General features: G+C 56.2%; 1 protein-coding gene across 1 annotated transcript; it reads left to right on the forward strand.

Annotated features, from left to right (window-relative positions):
• Window positions 1–3,239: 3,239 nt before the first annotated feature.
• LOC101540089 (collagen alpha-3(VI) chain-like) lies at window positions 3,240–25,527 on the forward strand. Its single transcript, XM_055121183.1, is given in 10 exon segments — window positions 3,240–3,282; window positions 7,757–8,334; window positions 8,337–8,430; window positions 9,551–10,150; window positions 12,714–13,284; window positions 15,395–15,818; window positions 15,820–16,021; window positions 17,520–18,125; window positions 20,657–21,271; window positions 22,145–25,527. Coding segments are annotated over 10 exon segments (4,698 nt in total). The 3' UTR covers window positions 23,110–25,527.
• Window positions 25,528–26,609: the final 1,082 nt, after the last annotated feature.

Here is a 26,609-nt window from a genome sequence, read left to right on the forward strand (position 1 = left end):
AGAGACTCCAGAGTAGGAAGGTGAGTCTTAAATATACTTTAGAGTTCTGTTCTCCTCGGTGAACTATTTTATGCTTTAACAAGTCATTTCTAACCTTTTTCCCACAGAAATTCTATCTCATTATACAGCACAGGGTTTACACAAAATTAAGTAGCATTCCAGTCCCAGACTACCTAGCTAGTCTCCAAGCAAAATGACACTTTAAGCAACAGCCAATTCAGCCTGCAGTTCTGCAGTCCATAATGTTTCAAAGTTCTCTCATGCCATTATCTGGACAAATTCCACAGTCCGGGTTTTTCTTTGTTCAAAGTCACATCAGCAACCGTCTTGGCCGTAGTCACTGTGATGATTCTAACTGTAGTGATATGCAAACTCAGGAATCTCTTGGTCCGTAGAGAGAGGTGGATGAGTGGCTGCTGAAGAGCTCCCGTTCTCGGACTCTCCTCCCGTGGTCGAGGAAGAGTCACCAGCATCCTGACACCTACTTGGGCCCTGAAAAAATAGAAGCTTCCTCCGCTCATAGATGAGTTAATGCAAATATGCATGGAACACTGCTCAACGTAGCATAAGGAAGGGGCACACAAGCTCAGACAGGGCGGGTTAAATTTCTGTTGAAATAGATAGCGTCAATAGTGCTATGGCAGGGGCTGCAGCAATAGCACAGCAGGTAGGCGCTTGCCTTGCACACAGCCGACACTGGTTCGAATCTCAGCATCCCATATGGTCCCCCAAGCACCGCCAGGAGTAATTCCTGAGTGCATGAGCCAGGAGTAACTCCTGTGCATCGCCGGGTGTGACCCAAAAACCAAAAAAACAAACAAAAAAATAGTGCTATGGCCGTTCTTACTTTGGCCACCCTGCCAAGATTGCCCTTTAGTAAAAGCCCAATAAGTTAGGTTTTTGAGGAGAGGCATTTACCCGTAATGTCAGGAGAGATATGATGGCTAAAAAAAGAGCTTCAGGGGGCTGGAGTGGTAGCACAGCGGGTAGGGCGTTTGCCTTGCACGTGGCCGACCCGGGTTCGATTCCCAGCATCCCATAAGGTCTCCTGAGCACCGCCAGGAGTAATTCCTGAGTGCAGAGCCAGGTGTAACCCCTGTGCATCGCCGGGTGTGACCCAAAAAGCAAAATAAAATAAAAATAAAAAAAGAGCTTCAGGAGTTTTCTCCGTGTTAGTGTTATGTAATACCTCTTCAGCACGTCTGGTCAGCCGTGTTCCCCCGTGTGGGGATGCTGCTTGCCGTGTTGCCGGAGGGCTTCTGCATCGAGGAGGTCCATTCTGGTCCAAAGCCTGATGGCTGATCCGGAGCCTGCTTATCCCGTCCTGCAGTCTTTTCATTTGCCGTCTCTTGAGATTCATGGAGAAGCCTGAGTCTTTTGGTCAGACGCCAAAAGTGTTCCTGATCTGTGTAAGTAAAAGCCAAACCTCGCCCCCACCTTTCTACCTGACCTGGCATCCAATTCCCAGAGACCCGGTCCCTATAAAGGACTTTCCATCTCTGAATAGTTTTATCTGAATTATTTCTAATTATATTAGAACTTGTTTCTTCCGAGCTATTTTGAACTTCCCAGTGTTTTTCTGCAGCTGTTATCAGTGCGGTTCAAAAAATTTTAAGTAAACAGTGCTCTGGATAACTTGCTGTCTAGGAGAATCCGTATATACTCCCCCTTTTTGTTTAAGTAACATGTCTTTAAGTGAGCTATTTGCCCGTTCAGTAATGGCTTGTCCTGTACTATTATAAGGAATTCCTGTAGTATGATTGATACCATAAGCAGAGAAAAAAGCACGCATTTTTGCGGAGGTATAAGCAAGAGTATTATCAGTTTTCATGGTTTTAGGAAGGCCCATAACAACAGATGCTTCTACAAATGAGTAATCTATTAATTGTTTAGTTCTTTTTCTTCTTTGAGAATTATTTGAGATATTTTATACACATAAGTGACGAGTTTCTTAGTACATTTGTTACATAAAAAACTCCATTCCACAATATTAGTTTCTTGTACCATATTTTCAGTGGGAGAATGTGAAGTACCCAACACTATCAGGTTTAAATTCTCTAAAGAATCAATTCTATCTAGCTGAGCCTTATTAACAATTTCCTCAATTAGTTTCAGTTCTCAGTCAGCTGCCAGGCTGAGTTGCCTTGGGCTCTGTAAAGAGGAATAGCCAATGTATGAAACAAATTTTGTAGGGCCTAAATCGGAATGCCCAGAAAAGGCCATAGCCAATTTATACTTCACAATAGTTTTTGAAAATCATTTAAGGTTTTTAACTTGTCACTCCAAATTTGGACATTTTGAGGCGTAATTTTACTCTCCCATATTATTTGTCCCAAAAATTCCCAAGGAACCTGATGTTGAATTTTGTCCTGTGCAATTTTTAAACCCCATGACTCTAATTCATAAGTTACAGCTTCATACAACTTCTCAAATTAGTCTGAGGTGCATCAGTGATTAGATCATCTGTATAGTGAATAATTTTGACTTCGGGGTACTGTGTCCTTAGTACATCCAAAGGTTGATCAACAAAATACTGATATGGGGGCTGGAGCGATAGCACAGCGGGTAGGGTGTTTGCCTTGCACTCGGCCGACCCGGGTTCTAATCCCAGCATCCCATATGGTCCCCTGAGCACCGCCAGGGGTAATTCCTGAGTCAAGAGCCAGGAGTAACCCCTGTGCATCGCTGGGTGTGACCCAAAAACAAACAAACAAAAAAAAATACTGATATGTTGTGGGACCATTCATCATCCCCTGGGGCAAAACTCCACTGGTATCTTTCAGCGGGAATTTCATTTTTTAAGGAAGGCACAGTAAAAGCAATTGTTCTTTCTATCCTCTTCTCTTAAAGGGATGGTATTTTTTAAAAAAATTTTATTGAATCACCGTGAGATAGTTACAAACTTTCATGTTTGGGTTACAATCACACAATGATCAAGCACCCATAAGAGACGGTATTTGAAAACAATCTTTTAAGTCAGTTATAATAATATTGCACTGTTTGGGAATAATGGCCAAATTAGGCAGGCCCAGTTGTAAAGGGCCCATTGGTTCCATGCAGTCATCAACATTTCTTAGGTCAGCTGACATTCTCCCCATTTACCATTCTCTTAACAACAAATACAGGTGAATTCCAAGGACTAGAGCTAGAAATGATATGTCCCAAATTAAGCTGCTCTGCATCCAATTCATACAAAGCCTCAAATTTCTCTTCTCGGTTGGTGGTCGCAGCTCGGGAACATGGCTGAGCAGGCCACCAAGTCGGTGCTGTTCGTGTGTCTGGGTAATATTTGTCGATCACCCATTGCAGAAGCAGTTTTCAGAAAACTTGCTACCAATCAAAATGTTTTAGATAAATGGGGAATAGATAGTGCAGCGACCTCCACATATGAAATAGGAAATCTTCCTGATTACCGGGGGCAGAATTGCATGAAGAAGCATGATGTGCCCATGAATCACATTGCCCGACAGATTACTGAAGAAAATTTTTCCACATTTGATTACATATTATGTATGGATGAAAGCAATCTGAGAGATTTGAATAGAAAAAGTAATCAAGTTAAAAATTGCAAAGCTGGGGCTGGAGCGATAGCACAACGGGTAGGGCGTTTGCCTTGCACGCGGCCGACCCGGGTTCTAATCCCAGCATCCCATATGGTCCCCTGAGCACCGCCAGGGGTAATTCCTGAGTCAAGAGCCAGGAGTAACCCCTGTGCATCGCCGGGTGTGACCCAAAAACCAAAAAAAAAAATTGCAAAGCTTGGGGCTGGAGGAATAGCACAGTGGGTAGGGCATTTCCTTGCACGCGGCCGACCCAGGTTCAAATCCCAGCATCCCATATGGTCCCCTGAGCACCGCCAGGGGTGATTCCTGAGTGCAGAGCCAGGAGTAACACCTGTGCATCGCCGGGTGTGACCCAAAAGCAAAAAAAAAAAATTTTTTTTTTAAATTGCAAAGCTAAAATTGAGCTGCTTGGAAGCTATGACCCACAAAAGCAGACCATCATTGAAGACCCCTATTATGGCAATTAGTCCTATATATTTTCAAAAGGTTTACAATGCTCATAATTATTAAATATTTTATGATATAGAATTCTAAACTGTAGGAAATCATGGATAAAAGAGGGTTAAATGTTCACAAGATTCATATATTTCATTTACCTACATATTCCTCCAATATTCGCCCACTTCATCATTTCCAATGGACTGCATTTTGTGTTTTATTCTATTAGATGACTTTAACCTCCAATTTTTAATTTTCTCTCCAATATACAGCTCAAATGGCCTTATACGCAATTCAAGCTTGTATTTTAAACAATCATTGAAATCACATATATAGAGAAAGGGAGTAAAGTTTTAGATTGTCTATATCTGTCTTAGTATGAAAGTGAAATATTCCTTCCAATTTCCTGTTTTATATCCTATTTCTTTTCATAATTCTTGAGATAAAAATCTCTTCTGCCAGAATACTTTAAACTTTAAATTCCTTTTACTGCGAATAAATATTTTGTTTTTTGGATACTCAATCAAAAGGCATTCAAGACTTGTAACACTTTAGATACTAACTTCCTAACTTCAAAACTGAAATCAGATGGCTGAGAAAGGGTGGACGGAGAAGAAACATCTGAATCTAGTCTGGCATTTCAGCAGGAAAACCTGTTATCTCTTAGAACTTTTACAAAGACACAATGTGGTGACTTCAGGCTATCAGGCTGATATCTGACATTAACCCATTATAACTCCTTGCTAATTAGCTCTAAAAATTTTAGCTACCAAGAGTCTCAGAGATCAAATAAAACACTGGTAGGATAAGTTTTGCAACCAATTTTATAACTCTAGAAACTCATGTTTTGAACCAAACCAGTACCTTTTGAACCTGTTTTTAGAAACAATTATTTCAACTCTCATTTTAACAACCCAATGCAATGCAGATGCAAACAAACAAAAATATTATATATACATATATATAGACGTACTAGCATAAGAAAAACTTGGACCAATTTTTACAAAACATGAGGAAAACACCTTTTGGCTTCATTTCAATAGATCTTATACCTTAGTTATTTAATATCATGAATTTTCTATACCAAATACTTCAACAATTTTTACTTTAGTTTCAGGCTCTAATTCTGCAGTTCCTCTTTCATAGCAGCATATTCTGAAGTTCAAAATAATTTCAACTGTTAATAACCATTAATGTTTTTTTCAATAAGAGATTTTAGAGAGAGAATACCAATTTCTTTGTAGGCGCCACATTGTTTTTCTGGTTTTTGGTTTTTGGGTTTTTTTTTTTTTTTAGCTTTTTGGGTCACTCCTGGCTCTGCACTCAGGAATCTCCCCTGCGGTTCTGGGGGACCAAATGGGATGCTGTAAATAGAACCCAGGTCGGCTGCGTGCAAGGCAAACGCCTACCCACTGTGCTATCGCTCCAGTCCCAAGGTGCCACATTCTGATTAGTAATCTTTGTTTAAATCTTTGTCTAACAAGTTCCCAAAACACCTAAACCTTTTAAATTGTTGGTTGCATATCACTGACCTCTAAGATGGGCTGCTTGCCCAGTGTTAAGGATTTCTACATCTGATTTGAACCTGTCTCTAACATTTGAGTACTCAACACAGACAGACAGACAGACAGAAAGACAGAAAGACAACAAACATCACATGTACATGTGCACACATATATACTTGATCGATCGATCTGACCCTTCAAGAACCAGGGAAAAAACTGATGGACTGAGAAAGTAAGGGCAGTCCCCAGGGTAAAAATTCCCCATTGGCTGGTTGGGATTATCCCCCATTTCTCAGTCTGACTACCCTGTCTCCTGCTTGTTAAAATTGGGTCCAAAAAATCGCTTTTGTTACTATAAAGCCAGTGAAATAGATTCAGAGGAAACCCATCCTGATGGGTTTTGGACTCATAGTACTTTTTGGCTTAATTTTAAAAGTTCTTAATTACATTAAATCATAAAATCCTCACCCCAGACCCAGACACTAACAATTTCACACTACAGACATGCTTTCACACACACACACACACACACACACACACACACACACACACACACACACACAGAGACATTGCCACTCACTTAACTTTTAAATAGCAGCATAAGGAAACACCTGAACTAATTTTATCTCTGCACTGTTTCACAAAGCTCCTGTTCTTAACCTAGGCAGGTTAAAAATTAAGAGTTCAGCTAACTCCTGCCAGATCAGGAGGCCTTACCAAACAGTGCCCTGTTCCCGGGGTGTCCTGGGGGCAGTGTGGACGTCTCCTACACTCTCCGACCAGCGACCCTCCATTGCACAGCGCATTTTGCATTCACACTCACCGTCCTCCCTGGGAACAAAGGACCAGGGAGGAGCCTCTTTCGACTGGAGTCGGACTGGAAAGGAATCAGGGCCGTGGTGATTACACCGCACACGCCCCGTCCTCTGCAGAGGTCAAGTCCCCTTTCCGATGTGCATGACGCAATTCTTTCCCTACTCTCTTCCACGTTTTCAAATTGAACTGTTCTCTATTTCTGGGCTAGAGCCAATAGCAATACTTACGTTACCTCTCAAGGAGGTGCCGCATTATTTCTTCCTTCAAAGGCAACTCCCTCTGCTTTTGTTAGAGTTCAGGACGTCAATACAGGCATCCTGCTGCAACGTTACAGAATTATCTATCACCCCTTTTTTCTCCGATCTGCCGAGAGGCTATGCAAGCCCAGTGCAATGTTTTCCCGCTCAGTTTCTCCCGTACCAGCCCTTACCTTCGGGCCCCACGTTGGGCGCCATCCTTGAAAGGCTGCCTGTAGAAGGTCAGCAGGTCCGAGTGGGGGTGGTCAGTACAGCAAGGAACCCAGGCCTGAGTTCCCACTGGACGCCAACCCTTTGGGTGCTGCAGGAGCAATGGCCTCTGGAGCCCAGTGGCGGGTGGCGGCAGCCAAGTCCTCTGCTCCTGTCACATGTGGTCAGAGCAGCCCACGCGAGGGAGTGTGTGAGCAGGGCATCCCTATAGGACATGGCAAGGCCCCATGTCCCTCATGCCCAGCTGCATACGTGTGTCCCTTGTTGCTGGTGGGAGGTGCCAGGGTGCCAGGTGCCATGTGTGGCGATACCCCTGCCTTACACCCACAGGAGCCTGGAAAGTCTCTGTCCAGCCCATCACTCTAGTCTGAAGCTGGACGTTATGGTGAGTGGATGCCACCAGGGTCCGGCATGAGGGGCACCTTGCTGCTGCTGACCCCTGTGAAAGGCCGACACGCCTGCCTGCAGGTGGCAATGCCCTCAAGAGCACTGTTTTGGGAGCGCCCAGCTCTGGCTCCCACCCAAGACTCAGACAGTCACCTGTGTTTGGACAGTGGACAGTAGGCGCTATCACGACCACTCGGGCAGTGCCCTGGCCAGACTGCTGTGCCCTTGGCAGGGTGCTGGGGTGCCACAGCCTCAGGAGCTGACGGAGACAGTTCAGATGCCCCATTGGATCCGGGTTTCCTGCTTGTGAGATTCAGGGGCCCCGTCACTGTGTCCCAGCAGAAAAGGGGGTATGTGGGGGATCAGCCCTGCCATGGCGGAGACTCACAACCCCCAGGCTGGAGTCAGGGCTGCTAGAAGACACTGAGGCCACAGTCTGGCCGGGTCTAGGAGACGGGAGGGGCTGGGATGGATCCGTGTACCCTCAGGAGGACCCGGGAGGTGGGCCAGCCGCATCTGTGGCACGTGTGTGCTGTGGCCAGAGTCCCCTGCTCTAACCCACGTCGCCTGCTCTGTGCAGCCGGTGGTGGGGCCGTGGGACAGTGGGCGGGTGGGGCCGAGCCCCTGACTCTCCCCGTTGCACCCGCAGTCGTCGAGGTCAACAAGAGGGACATCGTGTTCCTGGTGGACGGCTCCTCGTCGCTGGGCCAGGCCAGCTTCAACGCCATCCGCGAGTTCCTCTTCAAGGTCATCCAGAGGCTGGAGGTCGGCCAGGACCTCGTGCAGGTGGCCGTGGCGCAGTACGCGGACACGGTCCGGCCCGAGTTCTACTTCAACAGCTACCCCGGCCGCAGGGAGGTACAGGCGGCCGTGCGCAGGATGAAGCCCATGGACGGCGCCGCCCACTACACAGGCTCCTCGCTTGACTTCGTCCGCGAGCGCCTCTTCTCCAACGCCGCGGGCCACCGGGCCTCCGAGGGCGTCCCCAAGCTGCTGGTGCTGGTCACGGGCGGGCGCTCGCTGGACGCCGTCAGCCGGCCGGCCCAGGAGCTCAGGCGCGCCGGCGTCATGGCCTTCGCCGTGGGCAGCCAGGCAGCCGACGAGGCCGAGCTGCGGGAGGTGGCCTTTGACGCCTCCCTGGTGTTCACGCCCGCCTCTGGCCTGCACTGTCCTCCCTGGTCCGCACCGCCCCCCTGCACGCCCTGCTGCCCAGCCTGCTGGCCCCGCTCAGGACCCTCTCCGGGACCTCGGAAGGTGAGAGGCGTGAGAGGCCGTTGGGGGCCCCGGGGGCAGCGTCTGGGTCACGGCACTGACACGGCGTAGTAAGGGGCCTTTGGGGCCACAGAGAGTGGGGGGTCTGGAGCATGGGAGGTTCCGGGGGTAGGGAAGGTGGGACTCCCGGGCTGTGAGCAGGGCCAGGGCTGCGCTCAGGGAGACAGAAGCCGGCTGCCCCGTGCCCAGCCCTGACCGGACACTCTGGACGACGTGACTCTCACTCGGCCACCAGGGCGGGACCAGGGAGGACAGTGCAGGCCAGAGGCCCTGGGGGCAAGCAGGAGCCACAGCCCCCGGGGCCAGGTCACACCCACACCAGTGCCCGGGCAGTGGGCACGCGGGCTCCCGGCCCAGTGCTGGGGCCCCAGCCCGCATGCGCAGGCGGCAGGCCCCGTCCAGGAGGGAGACGGATATCACGACCAGCTTGCCGCCCTCGCAGTCTGCCCTCTGGACCCGTGGCTGCACGGCCTCTTGCATGCGCCCGCTCAGCCTCGCTGGGCTTCTAGAAGCTTCTCTCCCCACGGCCTCCCTCCCTCCCTCTCGCTCTCCTCCCACCGCCCACGCCGCCTTGTCACAGCAGATGCAGCTTGACAGAAGCCGGTGGGATAAGGTGCTGTGGCACCTTCCCGGGCTGAGCAGAACTGGTTTCGGGGTCTCTCCCGTGCTGTTCCCGCGGCCTGCGTGGATCAAAGCAGGTGTCCGGTCTGTCCACGAGCCCCTCGCTGGGTGGTCGTCCCCTGCCGTGGGCCCTGGAAAGAGAATCCAGTAGACAACGTGGACGTGGAGTCAGGGCTGCGTCCACGCGGGCTCTGGCCGGCTTCGTGGCACACGCCCCGTGGCCGCATGGAAAGCCTGAGGCCGGGGGTCCAGGCCTGCCCGAGACGCATGGGGCCCCTGCAGGCCACAGACCCCCATCCTTGCTGCCACGCTGTCCTCCTGCTGCGTCACGCCCCACCTCACGCCAGCCCACCGCCACCTGCAGGACGCGCTCTGCCCGTATCCCGGGCAGCCCCTGCCACGCGTGGCCATGTGTGTGCCGTGCGGCGGGCACACATGGCCGCCCCGTGTCCGTCTCACTCTGTTCTCTGTGCCCACGCAGCTCACGCCAACCGGAGGGATATCGTCTTCCTCCTGGACGGGTCCCTGGACGTGGGCGAGACCAACTTCCCTTACGTGCGGGACTTTGTGTCCAGCGTGGTCCGCGGCCTGGACGTCGGGCGCGACGGCATCCGCGTGGGGCTAGTGCAGTTTAGCGACACTCCGGTGACCGAGTTCAGCCTAGACACTTTCCACGCCAAGGCGGACGTGCTGGCTCGCCTGGGGCAGCTGCGGCTGCAGGGGGGTGCGGGCCGGAACACGGGGGCCGCCCTCGGCCACGCGCTCGCCCGGCTCTTCACCCCCGCGGGCGGCAGCCGCATCGCCGACCACGTGCCGCAGCTGCTGCTCCTGCTGGCGGCCGGGCTGGCCCACAACGCCTACCTGCTGGCCGCCCGCAGCCTGGCCCGCGCGGGCGTGCTCACCCTGTGCGTGGGCGCCAGCGCGGCCAGCCGGGCCGAGCTGGAGCAGATCGCCTTTAACGCGGGCCTGGTGTACCTCATGGACGAGCTCAGCTCCCTGTCCACCCTGCCAGCCCAGCTCGTCCAGCCCCTGAGCACCTACGTGAGTGGGGGCCTGGAGGAGCTGCCGCTCGCCCAGCCAGGTAACGCGCCAGGGTGAGAGTCCGGCCGCCGCCCGCGCCCCCAGCCCTCGGCGGGAGTGGCGGCGCTGGGCTGCCGCAGAGCGGTCGGGGCCTTCCTGGTCTGGGGGGTCCCCGAGCAGGAGGGCTGGGGTCCGGCGGTCCCTGGCCTTGGGGCCTGGGGTGAGCACAGAGGCCCGAGGACGCGGCACAGAGGGGGACCCCCGGCACCCCATGCCAGGGCCGCTGGGCTGTCCCAGGCGATGCTCGGGGACGACATTGTCCCGGGGGTCGCACGGGGTCAGCCACACCCAGCCCGCAGCCACCGTCTCGGGCTTCCGTGTCTATGAGGCGTTTGCCCAGACCCCGCTCGGGGTGAACTGGACGGTGCGGCCAGGAAGGTTTCCGCAGGCAGGAGCACCGAAGTCACGGCCACTGTCACGACACTCACCGGTCAGCCACGCCACGGTGCACTCAGGGGCTGGCAGGCCTCGCCACAGAGCACGGGGACCATCGGGGGTTCAGCCCACAGCCGCACCACAGGGGAAAGGTCACCGCAAAGATGTGTGTGCTGGGGACCCCCCTCAGGGACCACGTCAGCCCTGATCACCAGAGACAGATTTGTTTTTTAAGTAAAAAATTTGTATCCAGAAATATGAGAAAGAGAGGAAGGAAAGAAGGAGAGAAAAGGAGAGGAAGAAGAGGAAGAAAGTAGAAGGAAGGAGGGAGGAAGGATGAATGAAGGAAGGAATGAAGAAAAAAAGTAAAGAGGAAGAAAGGAAGGAAAGAAGGAAGAAAAGTGGAAGGAAGGAAGGAGGAAACGAAGAAAAGAAGGAAGGAGGAAGGAAAAAGGAAGGAGGAAAAAAGGAAGAAGAGAGGAAGGAAGGAAAGAAGGAAAAAAGAAGGAAGGGGGAAGGAAGGAGGGCAGAAGGAGGAAGGAAGAAAAAGGAAGGAAAGAAGGAAGGAAGAAATGAAGAAAGAAGAAAAGAAAAAGGAAGAAAGGAAGAAAGAAAAGAGGAAAGAAGGAAGAAGGAAAGAAGGGAGGAAGGAAAGAAGAAAGGATGGAAGAAAGGAAAGAAAAAAGGAAGAAGGGAAAAGGAAGGAAAGAAGGAGGAAGAAAGGGAAGAAGGAAAGAAGGAAGGAAGGATGAAGAAAGAAAGGAGGAAAGAAGGAAGGAACAAGGGAAGAAGAAAGGAAAAAAGGAAAGAGGAAGGAAGGAAAGGAAAAAAGTGGAAGGAAAAAAGGAAGGAAAGAAGGAAAAATAAGAAAGAAAAGAGGAAGGAAGTAAAGAAGGAAGAAGGAAGGAAGAAAAGAGGAAGGATGAAAAGATGGAAGGAAAGAAGGAAGAAGAAAGGAAGGAAGAATGAAGGAAGGAGGAAGGGAGAAAGAGAAAGGAAGGAAAGAAGGAAGAAGTAAGGAAGGACAAAGGAAGAAAGAAAGGAGGAAAGATGGAAGGAGGAAGGAAGGAAGAAGAAAGGAAGAAAGGAAAGAGGAAGGAAGGAAGGAAGGAAAGGTGAAGTAATAAAGGAAGAAAAGAAGGAAAAATAAAAGGAAGGAAGGAAAGAAGAAAGAAGGAAGGAAGGAAATGAAGAAGGAAGGAAGGAGAAAGGAAAGAACGAAGGAAGAAGGAAGAAAGTAAAGAGGAAGGAAGGAAGGAGAGAAGAAGGAAGGAAGAAAAGAGGAAGGATGAAAAGGAAGGAAAGAAGGAAGAAGAAAGGAAGGAAGAAATAAAGGAAGGAGGAAGGGAGAAAGAGGAAGGAAGGAAAGAAGGAAAAAGTAAGGAAGGACGAAGGAAGAAAGAAAGGAGGAAAGATGGAAGGAGGAAGGAAGGAAAGAGGAAGGGAGGAAGGAAGGAAGGAAGGAAGGACCCCCAGGAAGTCAGTGAGCTCACGTCAACCCCGCACGACTCCAAACAATCTCCCCCTGACCTCACACCCACACACAAGCACACACACGCACGCACACACATGCACACAAATACACAGGAAGGAAGGAAGGAAGGAAGGAAGGAAGGAAGGAAGGAAGGAAGGAAGGAAGGAAGGAGGGAAAGTGGAAGTAAGAAAGGAAGAAGGAAAAATAAGAAAGAGGAAGGAAGGAAAGAAGGAAGAAGGAAGGAAGGAGAAAGGAAGGAACAAAGGAAGAAGAATGGAAGAAAGTAAAGAGGAAGGAAGGGAGGAGAGGAGATCAGGCGGGAGGGAGGTAGGGGGAAGGGGGAGGGCAGGCTGAGAGGTGCGTCTGAGGCAGCAGGGCGCAGCCCCTGGGGGCAGGGAGGGCCTGAGGGTGTGCAGGCAAGTGAGGTTCCCGTCGCTTGGGGCCTCACTGGGCTGCTCCTGGCCGCAGTGCCCGGTGATACTGTGGGGCCGGGGCCAAACTCAGCCCCTGGTTTGCTGGTGTCTCAGGCCATGAGGTGAGCACTGTCCGCTGAGCACACCCGGGCCTGGCCTCCCGGTCCCCCGCTGTCCGGCCAGCTTGCGTCCCTCAGGTCTGCCGCAGGCCGCGCGTCACCATGGGGTCTTCTGGGCCGGGTTTGGGGCGGTCGGCGGCACTGTCCCTCCAGCCCTCATGGACGCTGCCCTGTCCCTCACAGAGAGCAAGCGGGACGTCTTGTTCCTGCTGGATGGCTCGGCCAACCTGGTGGGCCAGTTCCCCGCCGTGCGCGACTTCCTCTACAAGGTCGTCGAGGAGCTGGACGTGCGGCCGGGCGGCACGCGGGTGGCCGTGGCACAGTTCAGCGACGACGTGCGGGTGGAGTCGCGCTTCAGCGAGCACCAGCACAAGGCGGAGCTGCTGAGCCTGGTGAAGCGCATGAAGATCAAGACGGGGAAGACTCTCAACCTGGGCTACGCGCTGGACTTCGCCCAGCGGCAGCTGTTCGTGAAGGCGGCCAGCAGCCGCGTGGACAAGGGCGTGCTGCAGTTCCTGGTGCTGCTGGTGGCCGGCAGGTCCTCGGACGGCGTGGCCGGCCCGGCCCAGGCCCTGCGCCAGAGTGGCGTGGTGCCCTTCATCCTGCAGGCCAAGAGCGCCGAGCTGGCCGAGCTGGAGCTCGTCGTGCCCTCCCGCGCCTTCATCCTGGTCACCGAGTCGCTCCCCAAGATCGGGGACCTGCAGCCTCAGATTGTGAACCTCCTAAAGACGGTGCAGAACGTCTCCAGGGCGCGGTGCCTCCAGGTACGCGCCCCTCGCCGCGGGTCCTCTCCCCTGCCAGCATGCGATGACCTTCGCGGGTCACCTCCTGGGACTTAGGGGAAGGGCAGGGTAGGGGCGAGGGGGCCACTGCCTCCACAGGGCTCCCTGGGGCCTTCCCTCCCTCTCAGGCCCCTGGACAAACAGGGGCTCGGGCACTCCCGGGAGACTAGAACAGTTGCTCATAAGGATTCAGATGACAGCCGCACGAGGACCCTCCCCGAGCACAGCCGACAGTCGACCGAGGCTGACTCCCTGTCACCAGTGACGGCCCCTGAGTCTCACCAGGAGGGAGCCCTGAGCACAGAGCCGGGAGTGAGCCCTGAGCACAGAGCTGGGAGTGAGCCCTGAGCACAGAGCTGGGAGTGAGCCCTGAGCACAGAGCCGGGAATGAGCCCTGAGCGCAGAGCCAGGAGTGACCTGGTGGTCCCTGCCGGCATCACATCCCCTGGCCCCTGCTTGGCCGAGTGAGGCTGGAGAGGCCCCGAGTGTCCTGAAGGCCGGCACAGAGCCCGGCAGTCCCCATCCTCATGGTCCCTGAGGTCTCACCCCGGCTGTCCCGGGCCAGCACATTCACTTCCTGCCCTCGCCACGATGCCAGGGCTCAGCAGCAGCGGCCGAGGCCATGACAGGGCCACGGGACAGTTGCCACCACCTCCCCCTGCCAGGAGCAGAGCACGGCCAGTCCTCCCCTGTGGTGGACCCCCAGGAAGTCAGTGAGCTCACGTCAACCCCGCACGACTCCAAACAATCTCCCCCTGACCTCACACCCACACACAAGCACACACACGCACGCACACACATGCACACAAATACACATGCACACACACATGCACACACACGCACGCACATACATGCACACACATGCATATACACATGCACACATATGCACACATGTGCACGCACACACGCACATGCACATACGTACATGCACACACAGATACATGCACAAACACACACATGCACACATGTGCACACACAAACACATATGCACACACATGCATGCACACACGCACACACATGCACACACACATGCACGCACATGCACACAAACACACATGCCCAACGGCTGTACTGTTTCCTCGTGCTCTGGACGGGAGCCAGGACATCTGGGTTAGGGGTCTTGTGAACGGCTGTGCCGTGCAGTGGGTCACTCAAAGCCGTGGTTGGTTTGTGCGTCCCCGCCTGTCTCCCGCTGCTCAGGCCTGGGTGCCCAGCTCCCGGGTGGCTGTCCTGCCAGCGTCCCAGTGCCCCTGTGTCCCGGCATCCCGGCCCCCTCCTGCAGGAAGTACTTGGCGCCTCAGTTAGGCTCTGAGGCAAAAGAGGAGGCGCCAGACCCCAGAGCTCTGCCCCGAGGGGGCTCCGGGAGCAGCGTGACTGTCCTGGGAGGGCCGGGCCACCCCCGCCCGCCACGGAAGGTCGCCCGCAGGGCCTCTGGCAGGGGGCAGAGCCAGCAGGTGACCTTCTGTCACCCCGAGTGAACGCTGCCCCGAGTCACGTTCACTCTTGGACCCGCCCTGACTCGGGTCCCCTTTTTAAACTGTGGCAGTGTCTGGGGGTGACTGTCCCCTGGTGGGGTCAGGGGCTGTAGTGCTGGGGCTGACCCTGGGGTTCCTGCAGGCAGAGCCTGACCCCCCAGCCCCGGTCCCCCGGCTCCCGCTCCCTCTGACCCTGTTCTTCTTGGAGGGGGTTGTTGGGCCCCAGACAGAGCTCAGAGCGTCTCCTGGCGCTGTGCTCGGGGACCAGGCCGGGGTCCGCCGGGGCGGTGCTGGGGACAGAGCGAGGCCAGGGCCCTCCCGCCACCTGTCTCCCGTGAAGCCCGTCCTCTTCTTGAATTAGCATTTACTTACTTTTGGGGGCCACAGCTGGCAGTGCTCAGGGCTTCCTCCTGGCAGGGCTCAGGGGACCCTGTGGGATGCCGGGGATGGAACCCGGGTCGGCCGCGTGCAAGGCTAGCGCCTTCCCCACTGTCCTTCGCTCCCGCCCTGATAACGTGTGTACGGTCCATATCCCTGCTGGGGGTGGCTAGTGTCCCCAGGCCTGAGGCCATGGCCCCGGGCGGGGCAGGGCATCTGCCCTCCGTAGGTCACCCGGCCCCTCCCTCCCAGTGTCCAGCGAGAAGGACGTGGTGTTCCTCCTGGACGGCTCCGAGAGCGTGCGCGACGGCTTCCCGCTGCTGCAGGCCTTCGTGCAGAGCGTGGTGGAGAGCCTGGACGTGGGCCCCGACCGCGTGCGCGTGGCGCTGGTGCAGTACAGCGACCGGCCCCGGCCCGAGTTCTACCTCAACTCCCACCCGGACAGGCAGAGCGTGGTCAGCGCCGTGCGCCAGCTGAGCCTGCTGGGGGGGCCCAGCCCCAACACCGGGGCCGCCCTGGACTTCATGCTGCGGAACATGCTGGTGGAGTCCGCGGGGAGCCGCATCGCCGACGGTGTCCCCCAGCTCCTGGTGGTCCTCACGGCCGACAGGTCGGGCGACGACGTCCAGGGCCCCGTGGCCGCCCTGAAGAGCGGGGGGGGGGGGGGCCGTGCCCATCGGCATCGGCATCGGCAACGCCGACATCAGCAAGATGCAGACCATCTCCCTCCTGCCCGACTTCGCCGTGGCCATCCCCGACTTCTGGCAGCTGGACACCGTCCAGCAGGTGCTGTCCGAGCAGGTGGTGCAGCTGAGCCGGGACGAGGTCGCCCGGATACGGGAGTCGGTGCTTCCAGGTGAGGCGGGACCCGGGCCGGGGCTGGGGTGCCTGGAGGACAGCACTGGGCAGTGGCCGAGTGCCCGCAGCCACTCTGCCCTGCAGCTGGTCTCAAGGGGTCACTGTGGCAGCCCAGGGGCAGCCACCGAAAACCCCGCTCACCCCTGCTCGGGCTGGCGAGGGTGCTATGTGTGGTGTGGCGTGTTTGTGCTGCGAGTGTGTGGGGTGTGCCTGAGGCGTGTAAGTGTGCAGGGCGTCTGTGGTGTGCGGGTCTGTGTGGTGTGTATGTCTGAGTGTGTTTGTGTGTGGCGTGTGGTGAGAGTGCATGTGTCTTTGTGACATACATGAGTGTGGCATGTGGGAGCAGTGTGTGCATGCTGTGGTGTGTGTGTGTGTGTGTGTGTGAGTGTATGACGTGAATACTGTGTGTCTGGTGTGAGTGTATGTGTGTATGAGTGAGTGTATGATGTGAGTATTGTTTGTGTGTGTGGAATGATTGTATGTGCATTTGAGTGAGTGTATGTTATGAATATTGTGTGTGTGGAGTGAGTGTATGTGCATATGAGTGAATGTATGACATGACTATCGTGTGTGTGGAGTGTATACATGTGTATGTGTGAGTGTATGATGTGAGTATTGTGTGTGGAGTGAGTGTATGTGTGTGAGTGTATGATGTGAGTATTGTGTGTGGAGTGAGTGTATGTGTGTGTGGTTGTATGATGTGAGTATTGTGTGTGGAGTGAATGTATGTGTGTGAGTGTATGATGTGAGTATTGTGTGTGGAGTGAGTGTATGTGTGTGAGTGTATGATATGAGTATTGTGTGGAGTGAGTGTATGTGTGTGTGAGTGTATGTGTGTGTGAGTGTATAATGTGAGTATTGTGTGTGGAGTGAGTGTATGTGTGTGTGAGTGTATGATGTGAGTATTGTGTGTGTGGAGTGAGTGTACATGTGTTTGAGTGAGTGTATGATGTACTGTGTGTGTGTGTAGAGTGAGTGTACGTGTGTATGAGTGAGTGTATATGGTATTGGTCGTGTGTGTCTGGTGTGAGTGTGTGTGTGAGAGTGTGTGTGATGCGCACAGTGCTCGCCCTCTGTCCTGGGCCCTCCTGGTGCCCAGCGTCCTCGGGAGCAGCCCCGTTCCTCACACTCTGCCCTGGTTTCTGACCCACCCCTCCTCCCAGTGGCCTGTTCCCCGGTGCCAGCCTAAGGGCTCTCGGGCACCTTCTGTAGGCATCACCCGCACCCTGGGTGACAGTGGCCAAGACCCTCGTGTGCCCGTCCCTGTGCCCACCTGGTCCATGAGGCTCTGTCTCGGCCTCCGCGGGGTCACCCTTCCTTCCGAGACCGGCTGCAGTGCCCCGCCTGACACCCCACACTGCCCAGGTTCCTCTGGGGGTGGGGCCCGGCCACTGGTGTAGAAACGCATGGAAGGCCCTCAGCCCCGTGACTCCTTGATGCTGAGCTGAGAGTGGGGGTCCCAGGAGTGGACGCCAATGGTGACCTTTGTCCCGCAGGTGTGGGCAGCAAGAGGGACATCGTCTTCCTCATCGACGGCTCCCAGGCCGCGGGCCCCGAGTTCCAGCACGTCCGCACCTTCCTCGAGAGGCTGGTGGGCTTCCTGGATGTGGGCTTGGACACGACGAGCGTGTCGGTTGTCCAGTTCAGCGAGGACCCCCGGGTAGAGTTTCTGCTGAACACGCACTCGAGCAAGGAGGAGGTGCTGGGCGCCGTGAAGGCGCTGCGGCCCAAGGGCGGCCGGCAGGTGCACTTGGGCGGCGCCCTGGAGTTCGTGGCCAAGAACATCTTCAGGCGGCCCCTGGGCAGCCGAATCGAGGAGGGCGTCCCCCAGTTCCTGGTGCTCATCTCCTCGGGGAGGTCCAGCGACAAGGTGGACGAGCCAGCGGCTGAGCTCAAGCGGGTGGGCGTGGCCCCGGTCACCGTGGCCAGGAACGCTGACCGAGAGGAGCTGCTCAAGATCTCCCTGAGCCCCGAGTACGTGTTCTCCCTGAGCACCTTCAGGGAGCTGCCCAGCCTGGAGCAGAAGCTGCTCACGCCCATCACCACGCTGACGGCCCGGCAGATCCAGCAGCTGCTGGACGCCGCGCCCTACCCGCCCCCAGGTGAGATGGGGCGAGCGCCGAGTGGGCTGGGCCTTCAGTCACTTCTCCTGGGCCCAAGGAGTTTAGGGTCTAGGGAGCCGCTTTCTCGCTCCAGCTGCGGCTAAACACTGGCCCCGGGGGCTCCCGACCAGTCCTCGGGGGCCCTGAGTGCAGGCTGCTGTGCGGGGCTTGTTTGCTGAGTCGATCCCCTCAGGAAAGGGTCTCACTTCCTGACCTCCTCCACTCAGCAGTGTCACCTCCACAGAGGTGTCCCCAGATACCGCCGTCCTGTTCCTAACTAGTGTCCACAGAGCACAGAGACGTGGTCATTTCCGGGTCCTGTGGCACTTGGCTTGACGACTGTGAATGGTGCAGCTGTGGCCTCAGGGACCAAACATCCTGACAAATGAGAGTTGACGAGCATTTTCACGGCCTGAGAGGGCCCGCCCCCCCCACCCTATGGATTCCCACATTGGGGGCCTTCTTTCACCTCAGACCACTTTCCACAGAGACTGTGGTGACTCCACTGCTACCAGCAGTGTGAGACTCTCCCCCTGGGCCAGCCCTCTCACTGAACGCTGTCCTCGCTGTTTTCTGTCTTTCGGGAATCGCCACTCTCTCGGGTGCAGGCACTGGCCCTGGGGCGATGGCCGCGTGTTCCCTTAGTTTGTCCCGCTCAGTCCCGCGACTGTGCTGGCTCCATGCCAAGTTTTGTGATGGCTGATTTCTTGTGGTTGAGTGCTGTGAGTCGGTCATGTTTGGGCTCTGCAGCGCACTGTCTGATGTAGGATGTGTGAGACTTCCTGCTCAGAGTGTGCCCTGTGGGGTCTGGCGTTCGTCTCTTCTACCCAATCAGAGCTTTTTGTTCTTCTGTGAGGCTGTTTGCTTATTTTCACATGTGTTTCATGGCTGTTGGGTTGAAGCCCCAAGAGTGTGTGTGAAGTGAATGTTGGACAGGACACTTCCCTGAGGTGAATATCAGAGTACAACCACATCCTTGAGGTGAATGTTAGGACAGCACCATTTCCCTGAGGTGAATGGTGGGACAGGACACCTCCCTGAGGTGAATGTTGGGACAGGACACCTCCCTGAGGTGAATGTTGGAATAGGACACCTCCTTGAGGTGAATGTAGGGACAGGACACCTCCCTGAGGTGAGTGTTGGGACAGGACCACCTCTTTCACTGATACCATTTATGGTTCCTGAGAATTGTTGTAGTTCTTATTTCTTTTTATTTATTTTTTTAATTAAAAAATGTTTCAATCTTAAGGCACCTGATTTACATAGTGGCTCATAGATGAGTTTCAGGTGAGCAATGTGCCATCAGCAATCCCCCCTCCAGCGACAACTCCCCTCAGGAATGGCCACAGGCTCCCTCCCACCCCCAGGCTGCCCCCTTGGCAGGCACATTGTTCATTTGGGTTGTTGTGATTTGAAACTCCTGCTTTGAGAGTCTGTGATCAGGGCTCACTCGTGGCTCATTCAGGGGAACACACATGTGTGTGTCTATGTGTGTGTGTGTGTATGCCTTATGTGCATGTGTGCATGTGTGCTTATATGGACATGTGTGTGTGCATGTGTGCACGTGTATATCTATGGGCATGTGTGTGCGTGTGTATGTGTGCATGTGTGTGCACATGTGTGCATGTGCGTGTGTGCACATTCGTGTGTGTTTTTGTGCAGGGGGCTTGTCTGTCAGTCTCTGGGTTCCTCCACAGCCTTTGCTCACGGGGCCTCTCTGGGAGCTGCTGAGCTGCCGGATCCTATGCCGGGCGCCGTGCCTGCCTGTCCCTCTCCACGGGCAGGGCCCCGTGCCTGTCAGCCTGGGGACCTTGGCTCAGGGTCAGAGGGGAGGTGGGCTTGTCCGTGGCCGCGAAGTGGAGGCTCGGGGAGGTGCGGGGCGTCTTCTGTTCGGAGACTCCATAGACAGTTAACAGCCAGCTTGGGTAGAGAAAACCCGAAAATCCTGGTGAGTCAGAAACTGCAAAGACTCTGAGTCATCCCACCCCCCAGATGTCATGGGGTGACTCCTGCCCTTTGACCTCTGCTCTTTCCCTCTTCCCTGACAAGGACCTGGCCTCTCCCAGTAGAAACGGCTTGTGATCCCTCGGGTTAGCGTTTATCAACCAGAAGCCAGGGGAGAGAGTGTGTGAGGGGGAGCCTGAAACTTGGGGGCCGGGAGGGCCAGCGGGGGAAACTGAGTCAGACGGGGCCAGGCTGGAAAAAGACGAGAATCAACGGTCAGTGGCGCTGACCTCACTGTTTCTAAATGCTGCTTTGGCCACACTAAACAACTGGCCCTGGGACCACAGGCCCCAAGTTAGAGCACACGTGGCAGAGAACATTTAGAGACAACTTGGACCACTTCAAGAGACAGAAATGCTCGGGTGCAAAGGGTGCCCTTTGGGGTGATGACACCGAGAGGCCCACGAGAGGAGCCCTCAGGCCTGTGTGGCCCTGATTCCTGCCGGGGTCCGGGGAGCCTCAGAGATGAGCGGGTTCCCGTGTGGAGCTGCCCGCGCTGCCTGCACTGACGTGTCCCTCCCCCGCAGACCTGCCCAGCGACGTGGCCGACATCGTCTTCCTGATCGACAGCTCGGACGGCGTGAAGCCCAACGGCCTGGCCCACATCCGGGACTTCGTGGGCAGGATCGTGCGGAAGCTCAGCATCGGGCCCAGGCGCGTGAGGGTGGGGGTGGTGCAGTTCAGCAACGAGGTGTACCCCGAGTTCTACCTGAAGACCTGCAAGTCGCAGGGCCCCGTGCTGGACGCCATCCACCGCCTGCGCCTCAAGGGCGGCTTCCCCCTCAACACCGGCAAGGCGCTGGAGTTCGTGGCCAGGAACTTCTTTGTCAAGTCGGCTGGGAGCCGCATCGAGGATGGGGTGCCCCAGCACCTGGTGCTCTTCCTGGGCGGCAGGTCCCAGGATGACGTGTCTAGGTTCTCGCAGGTCATCAGGAACTCGGGCATCACGAGCTTGGGCATCGGGGACCGGAACAGCGACAGGACCGAGATGCAGGTCATCGCCAACAGCCCGGGCCAGGTGCTCACCGTGCGGGAGTTCAGGGAGCTGCCCCGGGTGGAGGACAAGGTGATGGGCTCCTTCGGCTCGCCCAGGGTCACGCCTGCGCCTCCCGACGTGGACGCGTCCTCCCCGTCACGGCCAGGTAGGTGCCCGAGGGGACAGGCTTGTCACAGTGGCTGTGGAAGGTTCCGGAAAGGAAAGGCTGGGACCCCAGGGAGGACAGAAGGGCCTCGGCGCCTGCCTTCCCAGCACACACAGGGTCGCCAGTTCAAATCCCCACTGGCCCGAGGGTCCCCCGGCCCTGCTGGAGGGACCCCTGGATACTGTTGGATATGCAGTGTCCTGTGGGCCCCCAAATGAAACAGTGGAGGAGTGATTCCGTGGGAGTTTGGGGTGTCCTTGGGGTGCCCACCCAGGGGTGCGTGGAGAAGGAGCCCGTGGCCGTCAGGCTGACCCGACAGCAGGCCCTCCGACATCCAGCTTCTTCCCTATCCCTGGCCCCCGCAGGGTGGCTTCCTGCCCCTGCCCGTCCCCCGCTCCCCACCGCGACCCCTTCACTCCTGCCTCCGCCAGTTAGAATCAGGAAGTTGTCCCCAAGCCCGTGTGTTCTCAGCAGCTCTGGCAGGCTGGCGGGGCGCTGCGAAGCTGCCGGGGTCCGCGCCCTGTTTTATAACCTTCCCCTGCTCACGCCGTTCTGCCCTGGCGACACCTGCCCCCTGCCCCCTGCCACCCTCAGCACCGCTGTCTAGCTGGTGGGGGGCTCCCAGGACCACTCCCCGTGACCCCGTGACACGCAGACTCTGACGTCAGAGCTCGGTCCCAACACACCCGAGTCTGTCCGGCTCAGACACGGGTGCCCCGTTTCTCCTTTCCTCCCGGCCCTCGCTCGAGCAGGCGGGCGTGTGCTGGAGTGGGTGTCGCCAGGCCTGGCCCGCCAGCGTCCTCATCCCCATCTGCATGTTCAGCTCTGGCCTGGGGCCGAGTTTCCGCTCATTCTCCTTTGCCTCGTGTTCAGAGAAGAAGAATGCAGACATCGTGTTCCTGCTGGACGGGTCCATCAACTTCCGGAGGGACAGCTTCCAGGAGGTGCTGACCTTCGTGTCGGGGATCATGGACACGCTCTACGAGGAGGGCGACTCCATCCAGGTGGGCCTGGTGCAGTACAGCTCAGACCCCACGGACGAGTTCTTCCTGCGGGAGTTCTCCAGCAAGCAGCAGGTCCTGGACGCCATCGGCAAGGTGGTGTACAAGGGCAGGCGCCACGCCAACACCAAGGTGGGAGTCCAGCACCTGCAGCTGCACCACTTCGTGCCTGAGGCGGGCAGCCGGCTGGACCAGAGGGTCCCGCAGATCGCCTTCGTCGTCATGGGCTGGAAGTCGGTGGAGGACGCGCAGCAGGCCAGCCTGGCGCTCACGCAGCAGGGCGTGAAGGTGTTCTCGGTGGGCGTGAGGGACGCCGATTCCCAGGAGGTGGGCAGGGTCGCGTCCAACAGCGCCACGGCCTTCCGAGTGGGCTCCGTCCAGGAGCTGTCGGGGCTCAGCGAGCAGGAGCCACGTCGTCACACCCAGTGCCCCCAACAGTGGGCGCGCGGGTTCCTGGCCCAGTTCTGGGGTCCCACGTCCAGGAGGGAGATGGATATCACGACCAGCTTGCCGCCCTTGCAGTCTGCCCCCTGGACCCATGGCTGCACGGCCTCTTGCATGCGCCCGCTCAGCCTCGCTGGGCTTCTAGAAGCTTCTCTCCCCACGGCCTCCCTCCCTCCCTCTCGCTTTCCTCCCACCGCCCACGCCGCCTTGTCACAGCAGATGCAGCTTGACAGAAGCCAGTGGGATAAGGTGCTGTGGCACCTTCCCGGGCCGGGCAGAACCGGTTTCGGGGTCTCTCCTGTGTTATTCCCGCGGCCCGCATGGATCAAAGCAGGTGCCTGGTCTGTCCACGAGCCCCTCGCTCAGGTGTGGCCCCTGGAAAGAATCCAGTAGACAAAGTGGACGTAGAGTCAGGGCCACGTCCACGCGGGCTCTGGCCGGCTTCGTGGCACACGCCCCGTGGCCGCATGGAAAGCCTGAGGCCGGGGGTCCAGGCCCACCCGAGACACACAGGCCCTGCAGGCCACAGCCCCCCCCCCGCCTCCGCTGCCATGCTGCCCTCCTGCTTCATCACGCCCCACCGCACGCCAGCCCACTGCCACCTGCAGGACGCACTCTGCCTGTGTCCCAGGCGGCCCCTGCCACGCGTGGCCATGTGTGTGCCGTGCGGCGGGCACACATGGTCCCCCCGTGTCCGTCTCACTCTGTTCTCTGTGCCCACGCAGCTCACGCCAACCGGAGGGATATCGTCTTCCTCCTGGACGGGTCCCTCCGGCCCTCACTGGACGCTGCCCTGTCCCTCGCAGAGAGCAAGCGGGACGTCCTGTTCCTGCTGGACGGCTCGGCCCACCTGGTGGGCCAGCTCCCCGCTGTCGCCGCTTCCTCTACAGTCATGGAGGAGCTGGACGTGCAATACTGCTCCCCATCAGCATGACCGCCCCCAGGGCAGGAGGACCGGGAGCAGCGACAACAGAACTGGGTCGGTTCCAATCTTACGGAGCAGCTGTGACGCTCCCTGTACTGTAGCCGTGACGGCATCTCCGACCAAGTCAGGCCTCTGGGAATATTATCCCTGGAGCAGAGAGTCATCCAACTCGGCCTTTCGGCTGTTCTCCTCAAGGGTCTCTTTCTTCTTCGTCTCTACCGTCCAGACAAGGCTCTCCGGTAGCCATCTCGGCTCATGTTGATCTCTGGAAAATATACAAACGTGTCCTCTGCCCCAAGGTAGTAACGGGTCTGGACCGTTCCAGTTACTAGTCACGGGGTCCTTCCAGAGGACCTCAGGTGTGGGCTGTTGGCCAGGGGAACTTTTCCAAAATTTGTCCAAAACGCTGAGAGTCCATACTGATCCAAGCTAAAAATGTTTAAAATTAAAAGAGAAATTAAAAGAGGATAATTTAACAAATTGTGTCGGGTAGGCTTGCAATTCACCACCATCTCCTTCTTTATTCTTTTTAATTTTTGTAACGAGTGGACTGATAGCACAGCAGGTAGAGCGTTTGCCCAGCATGTGGCCGACCCGGGTTCAATTCCTCTATCCCTCTCAGAGACCCCGACAAGCTACCGAGAGTATCCCGCCTGCACGGCAGAGCCTGGCAAGCTACCTGTGGGCATAATCGATATGCCAAAAATAGTAACAACAAATCTCACAATGGAGACGTGACTGGTGCCCACTCAAGCAAATTGATGAGCAACAGGACGAGAGTGCTACAGTGCTAATTTTTGTAGCATAATTTTGAGGGAGCACTCAACATAATTTTGGCACGCTCAACAATTGCTTGTCCTCGAGGATTGTAAGGAATACTGGTAACATGTTTTACACCAAAGGTTTCACAAAATTTTGCAAATGCTTCATTAACATAACCAGGATCAGTATCTGTCTCAAATTGGTTGCTTATTCCGTAAAAGGCAAATTGAGCTGCCCGTGGACGGAGCTTCGGCCTCTGCCTCCCTGCAGCCTGGCTGACTGTGACTGAGGTCCCACACCGTCCCACACACGGCTGTGCGTGTCCCTGAGGTGCCTGGGGCACAGGTCACTATTGCTTCCCGAGGCGCCCAAGGCCACGCTCCCGAGCAGTTGCCAGCGTGGCTGGGCTGGGGGCAGCGCCTGCCCACACCCTGTCACTTTCCGGCTGCGGACAGGCCTCACCCCAAGCCGAGTCTTTTGAGGTGTCCTGGTGCGTTTCCCAGTGAGCAGCTGATTCAGCGCCGTTGCACAGGGGCCTGCCTGGAGGGCCCTGACGGGAGCCTCAGGAATGGAATAGCTGTGAGACGTCATGTTCTGGTCTAGAAGTCTTTTGTCCCTTAAATGACTGTGTGACGTGGAGACTGACCCGGGCCTCACATGCGCAAGGCAAGTGTGATCGAAGCTACACCCACCCCTTCACTGTCACTGTCATTGTCATCCCGTTGCTCATCGATTTGTTCAAGCGGGCACCAGTAACGTCTCTCATTGAGAGACTTATTGTCACTGTCTTTGGCATATCCAATACGCACAGGTAGCTTGCCAGGCTCTGCCGTGCGGGCTCCATACTTTCGGTAGCTTGCGGGGCTCTCCGAGAGGGGCAGAGGAATCGAACTCAGGTCGGCCATGTGAAAGGCGAATGCCCAACCACTGTGCTATCGCTCCAGCTCAGCTGGTTTATTTCAGTCATTTTCTTACCGATTTGCAGCAAGTCCTTATCTCCTGGAGACGTCACTCCTCGTATCAAGGGTGCTCTCTCTCAGTCTGCCACCAATGCCGGCCTCTCCACAACAGAGTTTAAAAATAAACAGGCGCCAAAACGAGAGAGTAAGAGGAAATGTGCCTGCCACAGGGGCGGAGGGGCATGGAGGGGGTGGCAGGAGGGACACTGGGGACATTGGTGGTGGAGAATGGGCACTGGTGGAGGGATGGGTACTCGACCGTTGTATGACTGAAACGCAAGCACGAGCACGAAAGTTTGTAAGTCTATCATTTTATCTCACAGTGATTCATTAAAATATTTTTTAAAAAATAAACAGGCGTTTCTTGTGTTGAGTGCTGAGGAAATTCAAATCCAACCTGTCGCGTGTGTAGTGCATGGTTCATATTTTTGGCGTCCCCCACATGCTCTGGGATCTACGGTTTCAACTGTAAACTTAATCTTAGATTAGAATCCATAGTAATTGAATTAGGCTGGGTTGAGGCCACCGGTCAAAGTTAATTCTTCACAACCTCCCGACCCCGCCCTGCCGGTAACAGAGACCGCCCATCCCCTCGGACTCCCGTCCCCTCCGCCCTGTCCCTGCCCACTCCCACAGAGCCTCTGGGAAGCTGAGAGAGCCCTGGGCGTCTCTGCCCTGCCCCGCCAGCAGGCTCCTCGCTCCTGCCGCTTCCGATCTGTGAGCTGGCTGGCTCGGTGGCTTTTCTCGGGGAGATTCTGTTTTTCAGGCGCTCGGTTCCCACACGGCCCCTCTGCAGAGCCTCTGGTGCCCCCTCACTCTCTCACAGGGTCCTCTCCTTCCGAAGCTGCTGGCCAGGATCTCCACCCGTGCCCGCTGATCCTCTGTGTGCCCCGTTTACCTGAGTCTCCTTAGAGCTACTGATCTACTTTAACCGGGACCCTACTGGATGGTGCTGGTGGTCCCCAGGGTGCCCCAGATGGGACTTGGGGCCTCACACCTCCCCGCCCCAGCACATGCTCTGCCTCTTGGGCTATGACCCTCCTGCACATATGCCACGTGTGTTCCCCGTGAGCACGCCTTCCTGAGCGTGTGGAGTCTGGCCCTGGGGGGGCCTTAGGAGTAGGCGAGGGTCGGTGGTCACCAGGGAGGCCAAGAGGCACTCCGAAGCTGGACCCCGGCCAGGGCATGCGCCAGGGAGGGGTGATGTACTGGGGCGGGCACCAGCAGGGGGGTCGGGAGCTGGGCAC

Source organism: Sorex araneus, chromosome X (assembly GCF_027595985.1).
Source record: "Sorex araneus isolate mSorAra2 chromosome X, mSorAra2.pri, whole genome shotgun sequence".
NCBI lineage: Eukaryota > Metazoa > Chordata > Mammalia > Eulipotyphla > Soricidae > Sorex > Sorex araneus.